Here is a 16,460-nt window from a genome sequence, read left to right as displayed (position 1 = left end):
GGGCCGCCGCGATACCTGGACACGGTCGACCTTTAAATCTGGGTTCCTCCGTGGCCAGCGACCTTTCCACGTACGCGCAGGAACACCGTCGAAATTGTTAGATACAGCGCGCGATAAAACTAAATTACGAGATATTTCTTTGGCGCACGTCATCCGCGGGGACGTAACGTATGTCGCGAGGGTGGATTCCTCGGGTTACAAATGGTTTATCACCCGTAACGTGGCCGTATGCTCCGTTTCGATGTCACGGGAGCAAATCGATAGGGCGTTAAAAACGATACGATCCGTGACGGAGGAGATGGTAGAGAGTCGCGTGGATATATACCCCTCCGATAGAACGATCGATCGTAAACGCGGGATCCACACGCGCGTCGGCTCTGCTCGCGATAGAAGACCGCGTTTAAGGATGGTGGGAACTCGAAACGATGGACAAGGCGTTCGTTTCGCCAATTGAAATCGACACGTTCGATTGGCTCGGGCATAATGAATCACGTCCGACAGAGCCGGATAAGAATGTGCGACGATGGGATGCTGCCTTTTAATCGGGGCTGGATGCGGCGTACCGATTACTTTATTGCCGGCATTATCGTATATTAATACGCCGCTGTAACGATCGGGAAACAAATCAAGGGCCGCGCGGCGATTATGCGCTCATGAAAGTGATCTACGCGGCGTATTTGTGCACGCGCGCAAAACCTGATTGCTCTAACTGAACAACAAGCGATTTGACCGATATTATACACGGCCATGCGCGTCTGTGCGCCGCGCAGTGTAACATAACTATGATTACACATGTACCCGGGGCTGTATTCATTCATAAGTCGTGCACTCCCGACTGCAGCGGTGCATGTACACGCGTGTACACGACTCTGGGTATATGCACACATCGCGAGCGCGATCGATTTGTGGTCCACCAGGGTTTATCCAACTCGAACGGTTCCCTCCTTTTCGTATTTCTTTCTCCGTTTCTATAAAGACAGTGACGTCTTTTTTATTTTTTTTTTTTTTGCGGTTAAGTTTCCGATCCCCGTCTACGCGCACGCGTGTTTCCCGTTTCGCGCGGATATCGTTATCAATTACTCTCGAGTAATTGACGCTCGATTCGAGTTCGTCGAGGTAGTTAGTATGCTTTGCGTACCACGGTCAGCTCGCTCGGCGAGTAGCCGCAACAGAAGCGTTTCCCACTTCCGTTTTACCATCCACTCAGCTTCACTTATTTATCCGACTGCCGTTCACTTATGGAAACGGTCGCATCCGTCAGGGTAGCAACCAGCCGGTGCTTTCGTCTGACGATTTTATAATTGTCCGTATCGCTCGGTACTAATTATCGTAACGCGGTAGCCGCGCGCAGTTGCCCGACAAATTCTCCGCGGCGACTTAACGAGTCGGAGCGGCTCGGAAAAACTTGCCGGATCTCGTTACTACTTTTCTCGTTTACCTTATCGCGATTCCCACTCGCGATGGCTCGGATCGTCGCTAGCAGCCCATCCCCTCGCCCGTCCACCGAGTTATTAAACGCTCTCCTGCGATTCCTCGTCGCGACTCGAAATAATAACCGGGTTCGCGGATGCTTTACGCGGGGCGCGCGCTCCGCCTTTTATCAGGGATGTCAATTACCGATCGTCGAGGATGTTAATGGCGTATCGATATCCGAGGCTGGTGACTGCGGGGATCATTAGCCTCGCGTTTTGTCCCCCGACCGTGTGTCTCGGTTCTTTCAAGCCTCGACCCTTGCCAACAACCACGCGCGTTCCGTACGCCCCGTCGCCGTATCGACGTTATTTCCGAAACTCTTCCCTGTTCCCTTACACCCGAACCGTCCATCATTTCCCCGTCTTAATTACCGAGGCATCCTTTGTCTGGAGGCACCGCGAAACTTTGGACGCCGCCTCTCCTCGCGGCAGCGAGCACACGACGAAACAGAGAAATAGAGAGAGAGAGAGTGAGCGAACGAGGAGGGGTTGGGTAGGCGATGCGAGCAGCTCGAGGCCCGTTCTTCCGGTGCAACAACCCGGAATGCCTTCGGATCTTGTCCGCAAACGACGTGTCCGTCTTGAACGTGTCGGTGCGTTACGCTCGTATCTCGTTCCCTCCTCTTGCTCTCGGAGCCCCCGTTCGCCGCGCGTTCCATCCCCCGATATACCAATTCCGCTCGGCGCTTTGCGATGGAACGCGAACTCGCCTCCGCTCGGAGCCTTTCTCGTGTCTGGTGCACGCGAGACGGGGACGAGTCGCGGAGGATCGGGTTAGAGGCAGAGAGGACGAGGGAAAACGTCGACCGGGATGAACCGTCGACCGGGCTTCGTCGAGCGTGTGTGCACGGGAGAAAGAGAGAGAGAGAGAGAGAGAAAGCTACCCTGACACACATCTACGCTCGGGTGGCTCTCGCACACACGCGTGCATACAGAGGTAGCGGAGCAAGAGGAGGAGGAGGAGGAGGAGGAGAACGCAGAACGAGAACCGATGCGGCTGTCGCGAGGAGGAAGAGTGGACGGGGAGGGGAGGCAGGGAACGCGGGTTGGAGTGTCAGGAACGAACCCAGAGGGGGATAGTAGGGAGGCGAGCAGAACGGAGTACGAGAACGAACCCGGCGACGGACGATACCAGCGGTGCGAACAGAAAAGGACGGACCGATATCTATAGGCGGACCGTGGCGGCGGAGGAAGACGACGAGAGAACGAGGTGCGCGCGGTGAACGAGAAAGACGGCAGAGGGAAGGACGAACGGGAACGAATCGAGAGAACGAGCGTAAGTGAGAGAGGATCGAGAGAGTGGCCCCCGTACACGTATACACGCACGTGTATATATACATATATGTATGTATACGTGCACGCGCACCGCGGACGACAGAGGAAGAAAGAGGGAGAAAGAGAGCCGCAGCCGGTTGGCAAAGGGCATACGAACGAGAAAGAAATAGTATAACGCGGCGAGGAACGAGGGACACACACCAGGACCAGGGCCAGATAGAGAACTCGAGCCTCGAAGAGTAGTAGCGCGTGCTCGCAAACTCACAGCCAGCGCCTCTCGCAGAGCGTGTCTCCCCGAGCGACCGCCCCCGACCCTCCGACCCGCTCCTATGCTCTACTACTACCACGCGGACCGAGCGCACGTCCGCCTAACCAACCTCGTCCCACCGACGACCTCCGCCTCCTCTTCTCTTTTCCACCGCGCTTCTGCCGCGCTCTATCTCGGTCCGCTACGCTTCTCCCGGTCCACCCACCGATCCACGAAACCGCTCGTTCCCGCTGCGACTCTCACCCCACGTACACCACCGGCCTCCCTATTACCCGACCGTGTATATCTTTCTCTCTCTCTCTCTCTCTCTTTCTCTCGATTCGCGACTACGTGTGCGAACGCTCACCTCTTCTACTCTTTTTTCTTCCTTCTTTTTTTTTTTTTTTTTTTTTTTTTTTACCCCGTCACCCTTTCTCTACCGGTTACGTCCTCTTCGTTTACGCGTCTTCTTTCCTCGGAGTCGCGCACGCCGGAGAAAGAGCCTCCCTTTTCCTCGCGTCCTCTCGTTACGATCTTCTCGATTCCCCTCCAACGTGTCCCGGTTCGCCGCGACCTCTCTCGTGTCACCGTTCGTTCGGACGTTGCAGGCCAGAGAGCTGCACGACGCGATTATCTCTCTGGTCCGATCGTACGCCGCACGCGCGCCGCTCCGCTCCGCTTCGCGGCTACAGAGGGACCCGGGGCCCGATGGATGGAAGCGCGAGCAGAGCCGCGCACGCGGTGGGATGCACACACATCCTCGTTTTACTCGAACCACTCTTCGTACTCGTCTTCGATTGTACAAGGTGTCCTTTAGCTGGCTTCTCGATACTTAAGAACGATCGCTGAAAATCTCTCGATTCATTGTATTCACGTATCGCCACTACGATGGCATGCGGGTCAGCGTAGGTTGCTCCAGAGGTTGCCTCGATATTTATGCACCAACAGCTTCCAGAATCGTGGTCGAACACCCGGTATACGTAACTCGCAGCCGTCGTCGTCGTCGTCCTCCTCGTCGCCGGCAGCGTAGCGCCGCGACGGCTAGAACGACGAGCTTTATATTATCGTCGCTCCCGGCGATTCCGCGCGTAGCACGGGAACCAGCAGCGCGGTAGCGGTCTGCTCCCTTGTCGGAGCAACGGAGACAGAGGGACGGAGAGCCGCGTACGTGGGAAAGAGAGGAACGCGGACGGGTTAGAGAGACGGAGCGCGAGCCGGTGGCGGCGGCGGGGCAGGAGGGATGGAAGGAACGCGGCGAGTCTGGAATTTTGCGCAGCTCTGCGGGTCTCGATGGCCGGGAATATGGGTATTATCGGTGGGATGCTTTTTGAAACTGTGGCTCGTTTGGTCCTCTTTCTCCTCTTACTCCGCCTCTTCCACCACCGCCACCGCCGCCTCCTACTCCAGAGCCCCCGTGGCTGGCTCTCCGCTCTTCTAGAAGGTTGTAATTATTCGCGCGCGTGTGTGTAACCGCGTTACGCGGTCGCGTAGCTCGATACAAAAGTAACGCTCTCGGGTATGCGGCGAATCGATGCCCCCGACGAGTTCGGATCGGCTGTCCGCGTCCGTGTGCCAAGCGTTAGCGCGATACTGTGTGCGTCGCGCACGGTAAACGAAATTTATGCCTGAACGAATTTTCCTCCGTTGGAGCCGGTACGCGCGATGCGGCTTGGCTTCGACGCTGGGTCAGGGGTGAATCCCCCTTGCAGACGTTCTCGTAACCCCTCTGAACGGAGACGGTGGGTGGCTCTGGGTAGAAGAGTCTTTGCGATTATCCCGAGTATCGTGGAACCATGGCGGGTTTTCGACGAGTCCTGATCCCACGTCGCCAGAAATTTCAACGATCGCTTTGTGAAACACATCGATATCGTCGCGTGTAACCGGCGTTAGTTAGTCTGTAGCGCGCGCGTTAACTTGGCGCAGGCGTGAACCGCTCGCGATTGTAAAGCGCGCTCTAAAACCGAGGCAGCGGTAACCGAACGGTACTTTACGAAACCTTAAAACCGCGGGACATACCGGGAACTATAAATAAGGCTAGGCACACGCATAGAGAGAGAGAGAGAGAGAGAGAGAGAGAGAGGTAGCGGGGGCCGCGGGGTGAGCCGCGTCGGACGGAGAGGCGAACGCTAATTGTGGAAATTACTCTCTCGCTCGCGGAGGTTTCGAGTACTTTTGAAACGGTTCCGTTTCGAAGGCGGCGCTAAACGGGGCCGCAAATGTTAAATGGAAGTTCAGTTTCGAACGCGATCGCGCAGGTATACACACACACACACACACAGACATCTACCGACAGGCAGATTTAGCGAAGAGTAACGCCGCTGTTCGCCCTCGTCGTTACCCCGCGCACCCCGTTCTCACTCGCTACGAGTATGATTTACTATCGAGCCGTGAGCCCGTGCATTCTCAACACACGTATTTTTCTCTGTTTAATGCCGTAGGAGTTGGAGCGACGAAGGGAGTCTCTAAGAGGTTCCGGCATGATGATGGGAGCGTACAGGGTGAGTTATTTTACAATTGGTCATTTTTATCATCCTCCTCTTCCTATTGCGGAAACTCGCGTCGTCCACTCTCGGGTGTAACGTTCCAAAGTTGAAATTTTGGCTGCGGCCAGACTCGCGGTAACGATCCGATCGAGTTTTATCAGATGTTACTCGATGGATACTTAGCACGTTACCGCGGCGAACTCGCGATAACGGTTTCCCATGGTTCGTTTGTTGCGTGTAAATCACCCGTTCCGTGGCCACGTATAATTTGTACGTTATATGCTCGACACTCGTGCAACCCTTTCTACGACTACCGCTTCATCGTCCGGCGGTGCGTGCGTGTATCGAGTGCCGCCCCGCTCTTATACCGTACACGCCGCCTCCATCGCTACCCCGTCAGCAGCCCCTTTTCTCGTTCGGTTCAGCCTCGTTATCTGTGCGAGAAAGCCCGATTGATGTCGTTTCACGCGGCAACGACCGGCTCCGGGTCTCTCCAGCCGATGCTTGCAAATGAAAGGGATGAAAGCCGCGACTGGGTTAGAATTAATAATCAACCCGGGTCATTTTGCCGCGTTTCTTTACGCGCGTTTACGTGCGCGACTTATCGATTCCGTTCGGTTCCCAAGTCGAGAACGGATTACGCGTCCACGGCGATTTTAATGAATATACACTCGCGCGCGATCTGGAATATCCATATTTAGCGATTTTATCCGCTACGGATCGATAAAAACCGGGTAGAGAGGGAGAGCAAGATGAAAAGAACGAGATCGCAAAGTGGAATACTCATCCCCGCGCGGCATTACGTTCCGCGGGCACGTCGAACTCCCGCGGGTCGAATAATTTGTCACAGGATGACGTCACCGGATAGTCGTGTCTCTTATAGGCGGCACACGAGCATACGATCGCGGGTACGCGCATGCTGCACCTTGCGCATGGAAATGCGGGAACAGAGCCTGGGCTGCTCGCGAACCCGGTGGAATGAGTCAACCCGACGCGTTTCTTCAACGATTCCAGTTCCTCGTCGCTGATCGAACGTTCCACCTACGTTCTCCTTCGCCCCCCCCACCTCTCTGTCCGTCTTTCTCTGCCGGTTCACCCGAGGCCTAGAAGGGAACGCTGCGACGCGTGAACCACGCGATCCGTGCCTTTCCACGTCCGTCACCCGCGTCGTTTTCTTTCCCCAGCCGTTCTTTTTCTGCCGTTTCCACCGGGGAGCCGATCGCGACTGGTAAGGGAAAAAGGGGCTCTCTTCAGCTCCCGCGTCCGTCGTGGCTGAATTTACGAGTCAGATAACTCCCGGCTAAGTACGAATTTAAGCGACTGGAGGGGCGTAAAATGTTTTACGGTTACAGTAAATTTTATCGGTTTATATCTGCCCGCCTGTTAGCTCTGTATTAATATAACGCGATCGGCGACGTAAGACCGCCGATGCGACCGTTGCCGTTTTTAACGAACCCATCGGCCACGTATCCGAGATTAATGAATCGTCGACAGGGCTCGTTTTTATTAGCGGCTGTCCGGCCGGTTTTAAATCGCGGCGCGGCCGATTTATCGGCGCGCGCGCATCTAGACGATTATTATTCCTTCGCGGCGATAGTTTAAATCCCTACGGGATCGAGACGCCTGTTTCGCGGCCGTGGGTATATTTTCATTGCCGATTCACCGGGACGTATGAATTTTTCAAACGTTCCACCGATACACCCCGGCCGATTCTCGCTCGCCCTTAACGCGAACGTTGATAGATCGAGAGGAAAGCAGCCGGCGAATATTTTCGGTTACCTTCGTCGGTTCGCCTTCAGGGTTCTTTTATTTTCTTTTTTTTGTTTTCGTTCGAGGTAAAAAAGAGCGAGGAACCTGTTTGGAATGTAAGTTTATTATTTTTGGAGAAGTCGTGCGTTTAAAGGGTAATGCTCATCGTTTCTCGTAATCTTTCTCTTTCTCTTTCTCTCCGTCTCTTCCGTTGGCTCTCGTTTCCGCCGCTTTTATTCCATCCTCGGGATTCGCTTCGTATCCGAATGCAAATCGCGTTACTTTTTACCCTTTGTTTCTCCGCTGGCCGTGTCTTACACCGGCCGCGCATAGAGGAGACTTTTAAAATTCGCGCCTCGTGCGGTGTCACCGTCCACCGGTACGCGACTCGAATCGGTAAGTTTCGCCGTCTTTTCGGATACGCTACGGGATGAGGGAATACCCGAAATCGTGACTCACTAAACTCTCCCCTTCGTCTCTCTCTCTCTCTGTCGTCGTAGCTCTTCGACTTGAAACTGATCGACGATACACCCTCCATCCTCGGTTCAACCGATTTCCGTTGAATCGTACGAATTCGTTCCACTCGATCGTCGATCACTCCTCGCGATAGTACTCTAGTGATCTCTCCTTGAATTATCTAGTCCTTTCTCAGCGGCGAAACGATGTAATAATTCTACGTTTGCGTAGCAGCGCGAGGCAGGAAAAAAAAAGGGAAAAGAGAAACGTGGCTGCATTTACATAAATTAGCATTGTTTGCATAGCCCGTTAGCGGGAAGTGAATTAACCGAGAGAATTTGTCGGTTGGGTGTAATTACTTGGGATGATCGAGTTCGGAATGTTTGGAATCCGATGCTTCGTTTCCTACGGTTGATCGTCGATATGACTAATTGTAAGTAAGAGTTACCCTTCGCCCTGGATACGCGTAGCGATCGATTTCCATGGAAGCTTTTATCATCGTCCCCTCGGTCGAAATATCAGTCGATTTAAATAACTCGAAAGTTACCAGTGCCTCGTTAGATCATCGTATCGATACCAGTTGATTAAAGTTCGCCAAACTGGCGACTGCTCGACGACCGTTCGGTGCACCCTTTCGAGAACCCCGCGGAAACAATAGGCCAGAGTCATAACCGCGTAGAGTCGCAGGTTACTTTACAGCGAGGTTCGCCGAACAAGGAAACGAACGCGCGCTGGCGAGTTAATCTGAGCGCGGCGGTGTCACCAAAGGGTTAATTGGGAAGGAGCAGCGAGCCGCGAATACAACTACGCGCGGGGCTCTGCCTTAAAAGCGGGAGGGAGCTGGCGCGGCTCGGGTGGAGACGCGATGGGAAAAGACGCGATGGTAAGGGTGAAGAAAGAGAGAAGGAGAGAGAGAGAGAGAGAGAACGCGGTTTGGAGCGAGCGAGCCAAGGCGGAATCGTTGCGGACACGCGTGGAACGGCGTTAGCTGCGCACGCCACCGTCTCCGCCGGAAATTATGCCAGCTCTCCGTTTCTACGTTCGGTGTAAACGAACCGAGGTAACGTCGGGCGGCCAGCGTCGACCATGCCGGAGTGGCGGTATACGCCCCCAGGAACTGCGTTTCTCGTGGGCGACGCGACGGCCTGAAATATCGAGCGCCTTTGCCCACGTACACACGCGAAAACGATGGAACCGACCCGACTGTCCGTGGGGAAAGAGAGAAACCGGCCGTGGCTGCCTCCGCGGGCAGGAACGAAAACGAGAAGGAAGCAGGCGATCGGGACAGGTTCGACGGGGAACGAACGATCCCTCTCTCCGAGCCGAGAGGAAGAATGGACGCGAGAGAGAGAGAGACGGAGACGGAGAGGTATACACGGAAGGGGAGACAGCTTTCGAGGGATAATTTCCCATCCTTCTGACCCTCGTTCGGTTAACGGAAAATCTCGACGACTTAGGGCCGAGGGACGCTACCCGTCGAGGAAGCTACCTTTCGACCATTCTCGCGGATGATGATTTCGTAGCGAAACGATAGACGCGGTTTGCATCCCGCGCGAGGTGATTCGAGCCCCACCGAGGTCTTACGCAAAGAGGATTAAGGGGTTCTTTTGTTGTCCGCGAAGATGGAGGATCGTGCAGTGGTACGCTATTGTACCGCGTGGTTTCTAGCCGAGCAACGAGAAGGAGATATCCTTGTCCGTTCGTTAGGGAATCGATAGGTGTAGCGAGAGAGCGAAAGAGCGCGACGAGACGATAGCTGGGGGTGGTTATCGTCGTTATTATCATTCGGTTAACCGCGTACCTCGGCAACATTCGAGATCGGTAAGCCGTTTTAAACGACTGGATCGCGTACGCGCAGGTTACACGGTCACGAAGTAGTTCTTTACGGGGTCGAAACAGGGTTGCGATGGGGGGTGGTCTCAGGGTGGGAGAAAATTAGACGCCGTTGGGAAAGGGGGAAGAAAAACAACGGTCGGGAAGTTTCGAGGGATAATTTTCCGCTTTCCTGCGGTGGTAGCTGCTGGGCTACGCGAGGAGAAAACCTGGTTGGGCTTGCACGCAGGTTTTTATAGTTTCTTAGCGTGGAAACGCCGCCCCGATGCGGGCGTAGGTTGACGCATCTATTATGAACCACGGAACGAGGCATTAGGCTCGTTTTCCCGGCAATTTAATCGCCGACTCGCGGTGAAAGGGAAGAAAAAAAGAGGAAAAAACTGACGCTTATTAAAGCGTTATCGAGTTTCGACGTGTAAAAAATGCATAGGCGATCGTTCCCCTTGCCAAGAGACCACGAGAAGCGTTGACTCGCGACAAGTTTTGAGTTTGGCGAGGTAAGAAAACATTTTTCTTTGATTTTTTTTTTTTTGCCTTTTCGTTGGTCGTATCTTGGTTTTTTGGCCGGTATTTTGTATTCTTCGGTGTACCGACCTTTAGCACGCGTTAAGAATAGGTTCCTATTTCGGTCGATGAAATTTTTGTGACGCGCGTCACCGATCATTCGCCGAGCGGCGATTCGAGCGCATTAAGCGGGTTCCGTACGATAATTTCAGTGGGAATCATGCGATTGTTTACTCAGCGTTCCGCGGCGATTCTTCCCCGTTTATTTTCGAACGCATTCGCGGCCCATCGATAAGCGAAAATTACAGTAACGCAGCGGGCGAACGAGTTACGAGTGCTTTTTAATTGCACGCTCGCTCTCGATAAATCCGTTTTTATTTCGCTCGTTCGAAAACGATCGGAAAGGAAAAAAAATATGAGAGGAGCCCGCCGCTCGTTCCTCGTGATTTTTGTCTCCGACACGCGTTATCGCCCGTGATTAAGAGCCGTTCCCGTTTAAAAGCAGACTTAAATTTTCATTTCGAAAAGCTCGCCGGTCGAATTACGGCCGAGAGTAGTGAGAAATTGCCACGCTGATCGACGTTCTACTTTTTGCCATTTTTTAATTAATTTCCCGAAAAAAAAAGAAAAAAAAGAAAGAAATAAAAGCCATCGATATTTATAGAAGAACCGCGCGCGCCATATCGAACCCCTGTGGCTGGTTCTCCGTTGCCGCTCTAAAATGGAACCTCCGCTCGGATATCGCGTCTCCGCCGTGGGCACATCCACAGCATCCGGATCCCAGATTTAATTATCCCCCGGTTTATCCGCAAAAATATCCGATTGACTGGCAACGAGGCTGCATCATCGACGTTTCCGTCACACCTGTCTCTCCATCCTGGATCCCGGAATTTTCGTTAATTTTAGAGGGATTCGTAGAGCTATCTCCGGCCGGTGGCAACCGGCAGCCATCCGCCTCTTATTTTCTCGCTCCCCCGCCCTCCTCTCAGAGGCGAAGCTGCGCTGGCTCCTCGAAAGGAGCAGCCTTAAGCAGTAATTCGGCGGTGTAGAATGCGAAAGACGAGTCACGGCTCGGCGCGGAGGACTGCCGCGGTGGAAACGTGATAAAAGAAGAAGGGGGACGATCGGAGTAAAGAGAGGAGAAGAGAAGAGATACAACAAAAAACAAAAAAAAAAAGAAAAGAAAAAAGAAAGAAGGGAGAAAAGAGAAGAAGAGGAAGAAAAGAAAAGGGAAAGGTTGTATGGTGCGCGCGTTCGACGAATATCCTCGGCGTGGTCGAACGAGGAGAAAGAAGAAGAGAGAGAGAGGGAGAGACAGGTACGGTGGACGGATCGCGGGGGTTGGGAGAGGAAGAGAAGAGGAGGCGATTCTTTTGAGCCACGGCCAAGTTTTGTGGCCTGTTGGCCGGCTCGTGGAATCCAGTCGCAGGCGATTTCTCGTCTCCGCGCCTTTTAACCGTGGCACGGTGTGGTGTCGCGTTCGTGTGTAGACGACGCGTGCACCGGGCCCGTACGCCGCTCCGTGTGTCGCGTTGCACGCCTCGCGAGAGGGACCGCGACAGAGGCGGAAAAGCAGTGTGTGCGCGCGCGGCGCTCGCGTACGTGTCGCAAGAGAGAGGATGCAAGGTGCAGGGTGACGAGGAGAGAGGGAGATAGAGGCTGCACGTTTATTACACGCTGTCCCTTGGATCGCGCGCGCTACAGCCGCTGGCAAGACGTTCCATTAACGTCGCTCGGTACCTACGCAATTATTATACTTCCTTGTACAGCGCGTTTAATCGCGCGCGCACGGTTTTCGTAATCCGTCGTGTACGCGAGGCGGCAAGTGGGTGCATCACGCGCGCGGCCACGTCGATAGCGGTGGTGTGTAGTCGCCGTTCGGAGTTATTAGTGGAACGAGGTTGCGTTTCCCTCGCGTGTGAGCAACGGCTCTCGAACAGCGATACTTCGCCGTTCGATTCTGGTTGCGATGTGTTTGTTACGCGCAGTGTCCACCTCCGCCTCGTACTCCTCCTCCTGACGTCGTTGCGACGCGCGTAACTCGCCACCGAGACGATGCACGCGCGCCGCTCCCATCCAGTTCTGGTACGTATCTCTCGATGGACGCTGGGAACCGGCGAACCTCTTGCGTCGCCCGTTCCAGCGTTCCACCATCGATCGACGATCATCGCTCGCAGATGGAAACGCGAGTCCTCTCTCCGAGTGAGTCTCGAACAGCATCCGACACGAGTCCTCGAAGTAGATATTTCTGTACTCGAGGATCGCGCTCGTTAATCTTCCCAATTCCAACGAAACGCGCGGCTATGCTCGCTCTCTGGTACCTGTCCGTCTTTCAGCTCCGACGGAAGACAGAGGGAACCGCGACGGAGCGCGAACCGATCGAATTAGCGTCGCATATTTTTGGAGCGCGCGCGATCGGATGCACCGCGGCGGAGCAGCCGCAGCGGGACAGGCACGGGGTTTACATTTTTAGCGAGACGCTTGGCAAGGAATCGACCCGGGTGAGATTCATGCCGCCGCGTCGAAAACAACTTTTAATACGGGCTTCGATCGGCGAGTGCGATTCGCATTTAAATTGGCGCAGCCGAATGCGCGCGCGCCCGCGCGCCTAGCGGCCGCTGCCTCGTTACGAAACTTCGTTACTGCCCGAGTATTTTCAACCCCGGAGAGAAGATCTCGATGGCCCCGGGGCGAATCCATTAAAGGTAAAAGCTTCTCGTTTACATCTGCCGTTCCCCGCGTTCGACTTTCTCTTTCTTCCTCTGGTCCCAGCGCGGCTTCTCGCAGTTCCACCTACTTCTCCCCACCGGCACCTCTTCCCGTCCTTCTTTCGCGCGGGACGTTACGATTCTTTCGTAACGTCAGCTGGTTAGCGCGACGCTCGTTCCACGGTTACACACGGTCAACCGTGGGACACCTTCTGCCCGTCTATTCTCGTCGAACGAGACTACGTCTTCTCAATCGACGCTGGTAATTCCATTCTCTCGACGAATCGAGAGGTCGCCTCTTCGAGAAGTTATCCATAATGGCGTCTCTGAACTCGGGTGGATCGGGAGACGCGTGCCTCCGTAACAATGGCGGGCGACCGCGCGAACGCGAGAAATCGGCGATCCAGACCTCGCTCGGTAGGGACGAAAAAGAGAGAAGAGAAGAGGAAAATGAAACACGCTGGCGGCAAGAATGCCGCGCAATGCGGAAACGCGAGATGGCTTGAGCGCAGCTGCAGTTGAACCGAGGAAGAACGAGCTCGACGCTGGCGATCGCGCCAGGCCGTACGTGGACGGATCCGAGAGAACGCCGAACGTGTCTCTCCGCATGCTCTCGCAATGACCTTTTCCCGGTACCGCGAAGAAACCGCGTCGATGACGCACGACGGCCGCTGGTGTCCCTTGATATTCGAGGATACTTGGTTTCCACTACGGTCTCGATATCTCTGTTCAAAGCGAGCGAGTCTCTCCTGCCTTCGTATCTACGGTCTCGCAATTTTAATTAGATCGTCTGAACGTTCTCTCGACCGAACGTTCGCATGCTCCGCGCTTTACGCGCGGTTCCCAGTAATCGCAGTCGATGAGTCACGATATTTCCCCGTTACCCAAAGAAAGTTACGCGTTTGGCGGCTCGCGAAACGCGAGAAAACAGCCAGGACCATCGTAACGGATCCTCGTTCGCGTCTTAAACCGAGCAGCATTTTCTACGCGGAAGCCGCGAGTGTTCACCGCGTTCAATAACGGCGCGCGACGGTGTCGCGTGTGGCCGATGGTCACCTCTGACGCAACGACCGCGACGACGCTGCGAATCTTCGCGCGACGATTGCGAAACCTCGGCTCGGAAACTCGACGCGCGGAGTCGCAAAGAGAACGCGATCGCTCGAGGAGAGTCGCGAGCGGGTCGGTCCTGGCGAGATTTCCACGCGAATTCACCGCGTCCCGAGGCTGGTCGAGGGGACTTACGCCACAGAACGGGAAAGCCCCGTTTCGCGGTGGCGTGCCGGCCTGGCCGTCTACCATGTAATCTCTCGAATATCTGCGCGTTTTGCGCCGGGAGAAAAGTTGCAACGGTAATCGGTACGGCCGTAGTCTTGCGCGCTCTCCCGTGCACAGTGTTTACGGAGCTGTTGCACAAGGGATACGCCTCGCCCCGTGCCACCTCGTTCCTCCTTCCTCCTGTTATTAATTCGGTCCGCGGTTTTCGCGCGCGACAGCCTCTCTCGTAGCGAGCCAGAGACGTACGCGCTTCTAATCGCTCGACTCGTAAGCATCTACGTGCGCGAGGACGCGCGGCAATTAAATAGAAACGAGTCTCTCGATACGCAGCTCGACGATGCAGCGAGAGACGCGCGTTTAATGCAAGCTCACGTCCGTTATCTCTTTTCTATTAGTAATCACTCAATTCGTCGCTGGTATCGGGTTAATCTTATCTACCGATTCCGTAGTCATCAGATTAATGGCTGGCGATCGTGCATCGCGATCAGTACAGGATCGTCGCGAAGGAACAAAGGAGATCCCGGCTCGTGTTCGTTTCTCGCTTCAACTTCGATCCAGGATCGGGAAATTTCTACGCGCGTACGCTCCCTCGTCTGCATTCATAGGTGAGCCTTTAAAAACGATCACGAACTTTCTAAATACACCCCGCTCGCGCGAGTCCACCGCGAGCCGTGTCGCGAGTTCGCGCGGCCAGGATCGAATCGACGCGCGCTAAACGATCGGCAGTGTGTCGCGAATTAATCTCCGTCGATGGAGGAACGCGCGTTCGCATGCAAATCCACTGTTTCCATTATCGTTCACCGTTGGCGAGAGAGGGAAAGCCCACCCGACACTTGCCCTCGTTCATTGCCGCCTTTTAAACGTTCGCGAGTCCAACAACTTCGCCTAGCGCGTACAGAGAAAATGGCGACTGCCACCGCACTGGTCGGGAATCTCGAAACGTTGAGCAGCAAGTAGCAGCCCACGAGGATGAAAAAACTCGTGCAAGACGAGAGACCCAGCGCGAGTCTACCTACGCGGAGAGGCGGTTTTACTCATCGTCGCCGTCCTTGGAGCGGCTGTGTGACGCCCATGCAACGGTGCCACCGGACGTTGCACTAAAAATCGTCGAGTAACGCGCGTCCATTCTGCTCGCGCTGTCTTCCACGATCCTCGAACTACGTATCGCGGCGTATCCTGCAGTCTCGCGATTATTCGAGCGGGTACGCGGTTCCCGAGATAACGAGACCCGCGTTTACGTCACTCCCGTCGTCGCTGACATCAGCGACCGCGCGTTCGCGAACAGCTACGTCACGTATCGTCGATCGATCCAGCTCGCTTAACGATCGCCGCGATATAACACCCGAATTAGAGTGTCGCGTCGTCTCGTGGATTCATACGTCGACGTTCTTTTCTCTCTTCCTTCATCTCACCCTCGCCAAGCATCGTGTCGCGTGGTGTTGGTAATACAAAAATGGTATCGTAGAATTTCGCTTCATCGGAACGTCTGACGATCGGTATTTTTCGATGAACGTTATATACCTGGAATCCGATACGCGCGACACTTGGGTTAATTCGTGTAGCCAAAGCGCGCGCGATCGTTAGCGACGATGAGTCGCGATTGAATCGATCGCGATCGTGTTTTCTATCAGCTTCGAGAAATCTACCTGTTTATCTAATCCCATATAGATTGCGAGCGAAACAAGCCGTCGAACGACAACACGAGCGGGTTGCTCCTCGAACTCTGGAACGATCGCGAGTAGACGAGAGTCGATGCTGCGCGAGAGTGTCGCGTACGATCCGAAACGAGCCTGGAACGCGACCCAAGGCTTGATTAAAAGAAACGAACGCCGCTGGTGGACGTTTCGGTCGCGAACGGGAACTGGATCGACTGCCGCGTAGCTCGTAAAACGCCACCGAAGAATCTTAATAACCATGCGGGCGAAAAATAAACGGCAGCTTTTTACGAGGCGGCCACCAAGGCTAGGAGAAGCGTGTACAAGCGTACCAGCGTCCCGAGTGACATCCACCACGGGCTGCTCGCCTCCTTTTCGAGTAATTGCGATCGCTGGCGAAGACGCTCGCCTCCTCTCAGCCCTCTCGCATTAATTTTCCCTCGAAAGCCAGCCTCGAACACGGGTTATTTTTACGAGGGTGTTTCCCTTCGACGAGTTAAGCGTGTTTACAAGCTCGATAGTTACTACGGCTTCGTCGTAACGATTTACCATGCAACGCGCTTCAATGAACTATTCGGAACTGCGTGTATCGCGCCTCGTTACCACCTATTAATTCCTGTTAAGCTTCTCCGGTTAGTTTCGACGAGAGCCGGCAACGCGTACGCGCGCTTTAATTTATTTCCTTTTTTTCCCCCCCTCCGTCTCTTTTTACGAGGTTTCTTACGAACCGTCGCCATCGTTGGTTGCGATAAATAATTACTTAACGATCGCCTACCCGTGCGAACTGTTGCTCTTTGACAATA

At 54.5% G+C, this 16,460-nt stretch overlaps 1 protein-coding gene across 24 annotated transcripts in view; it reads left to right on the top strand.

Moving 5' to 3' along the window:
• The window catches only part of LOC143424108 (bromodomain adjacent to zinc finger domain protein 2B), a 120,772-nt gene that overhangs the window by 32,998 nt on the left and 71,314 nt on the right, over positions 1 to 16,460 (top strand). For 22 of the 24 annotated variants that reach the window (XM_076895939.1, XM_076895942.1, XM_076895941.1 and 19 more), the window contains one exon: positions 5,433 to 5,492. In XM_076895939.1, the coding sequence (XP_076752054.1) occupies positions 5,472 to 5,492 (21 nt within the window). In that variant the 5' untranslated portion in view covers positions 5,433 to 5,471. Of the gene's footprint in view, positions 1 to 5,432; positions 5,493 to 11,883; positions 12,105 to 12,644; positions 12,725 to 16,460 lie in introns of those variants that run through there. The other 2 variants (XM_076895945.1, XM_076895946.1) reach the window with 2 other exon arrangements.

This window comes from Xylocopa sonorina, chromosome 5 (genome assembly GCF_050948175.1).
Source record: "Xylocopa sonorina isolate GNS202 chromosome 5, iyXylSono1_principal, whole genome shotgun sequence".
NCBI lineage: Eukaryota > Metazoa > Arthropoda > Insecta > Hymenoptera > Apidae > Xylocopa > Xylocopa sonorina.
This window is presented reverse-complemented; position numbering and strand designations above follow the sequence as displayed.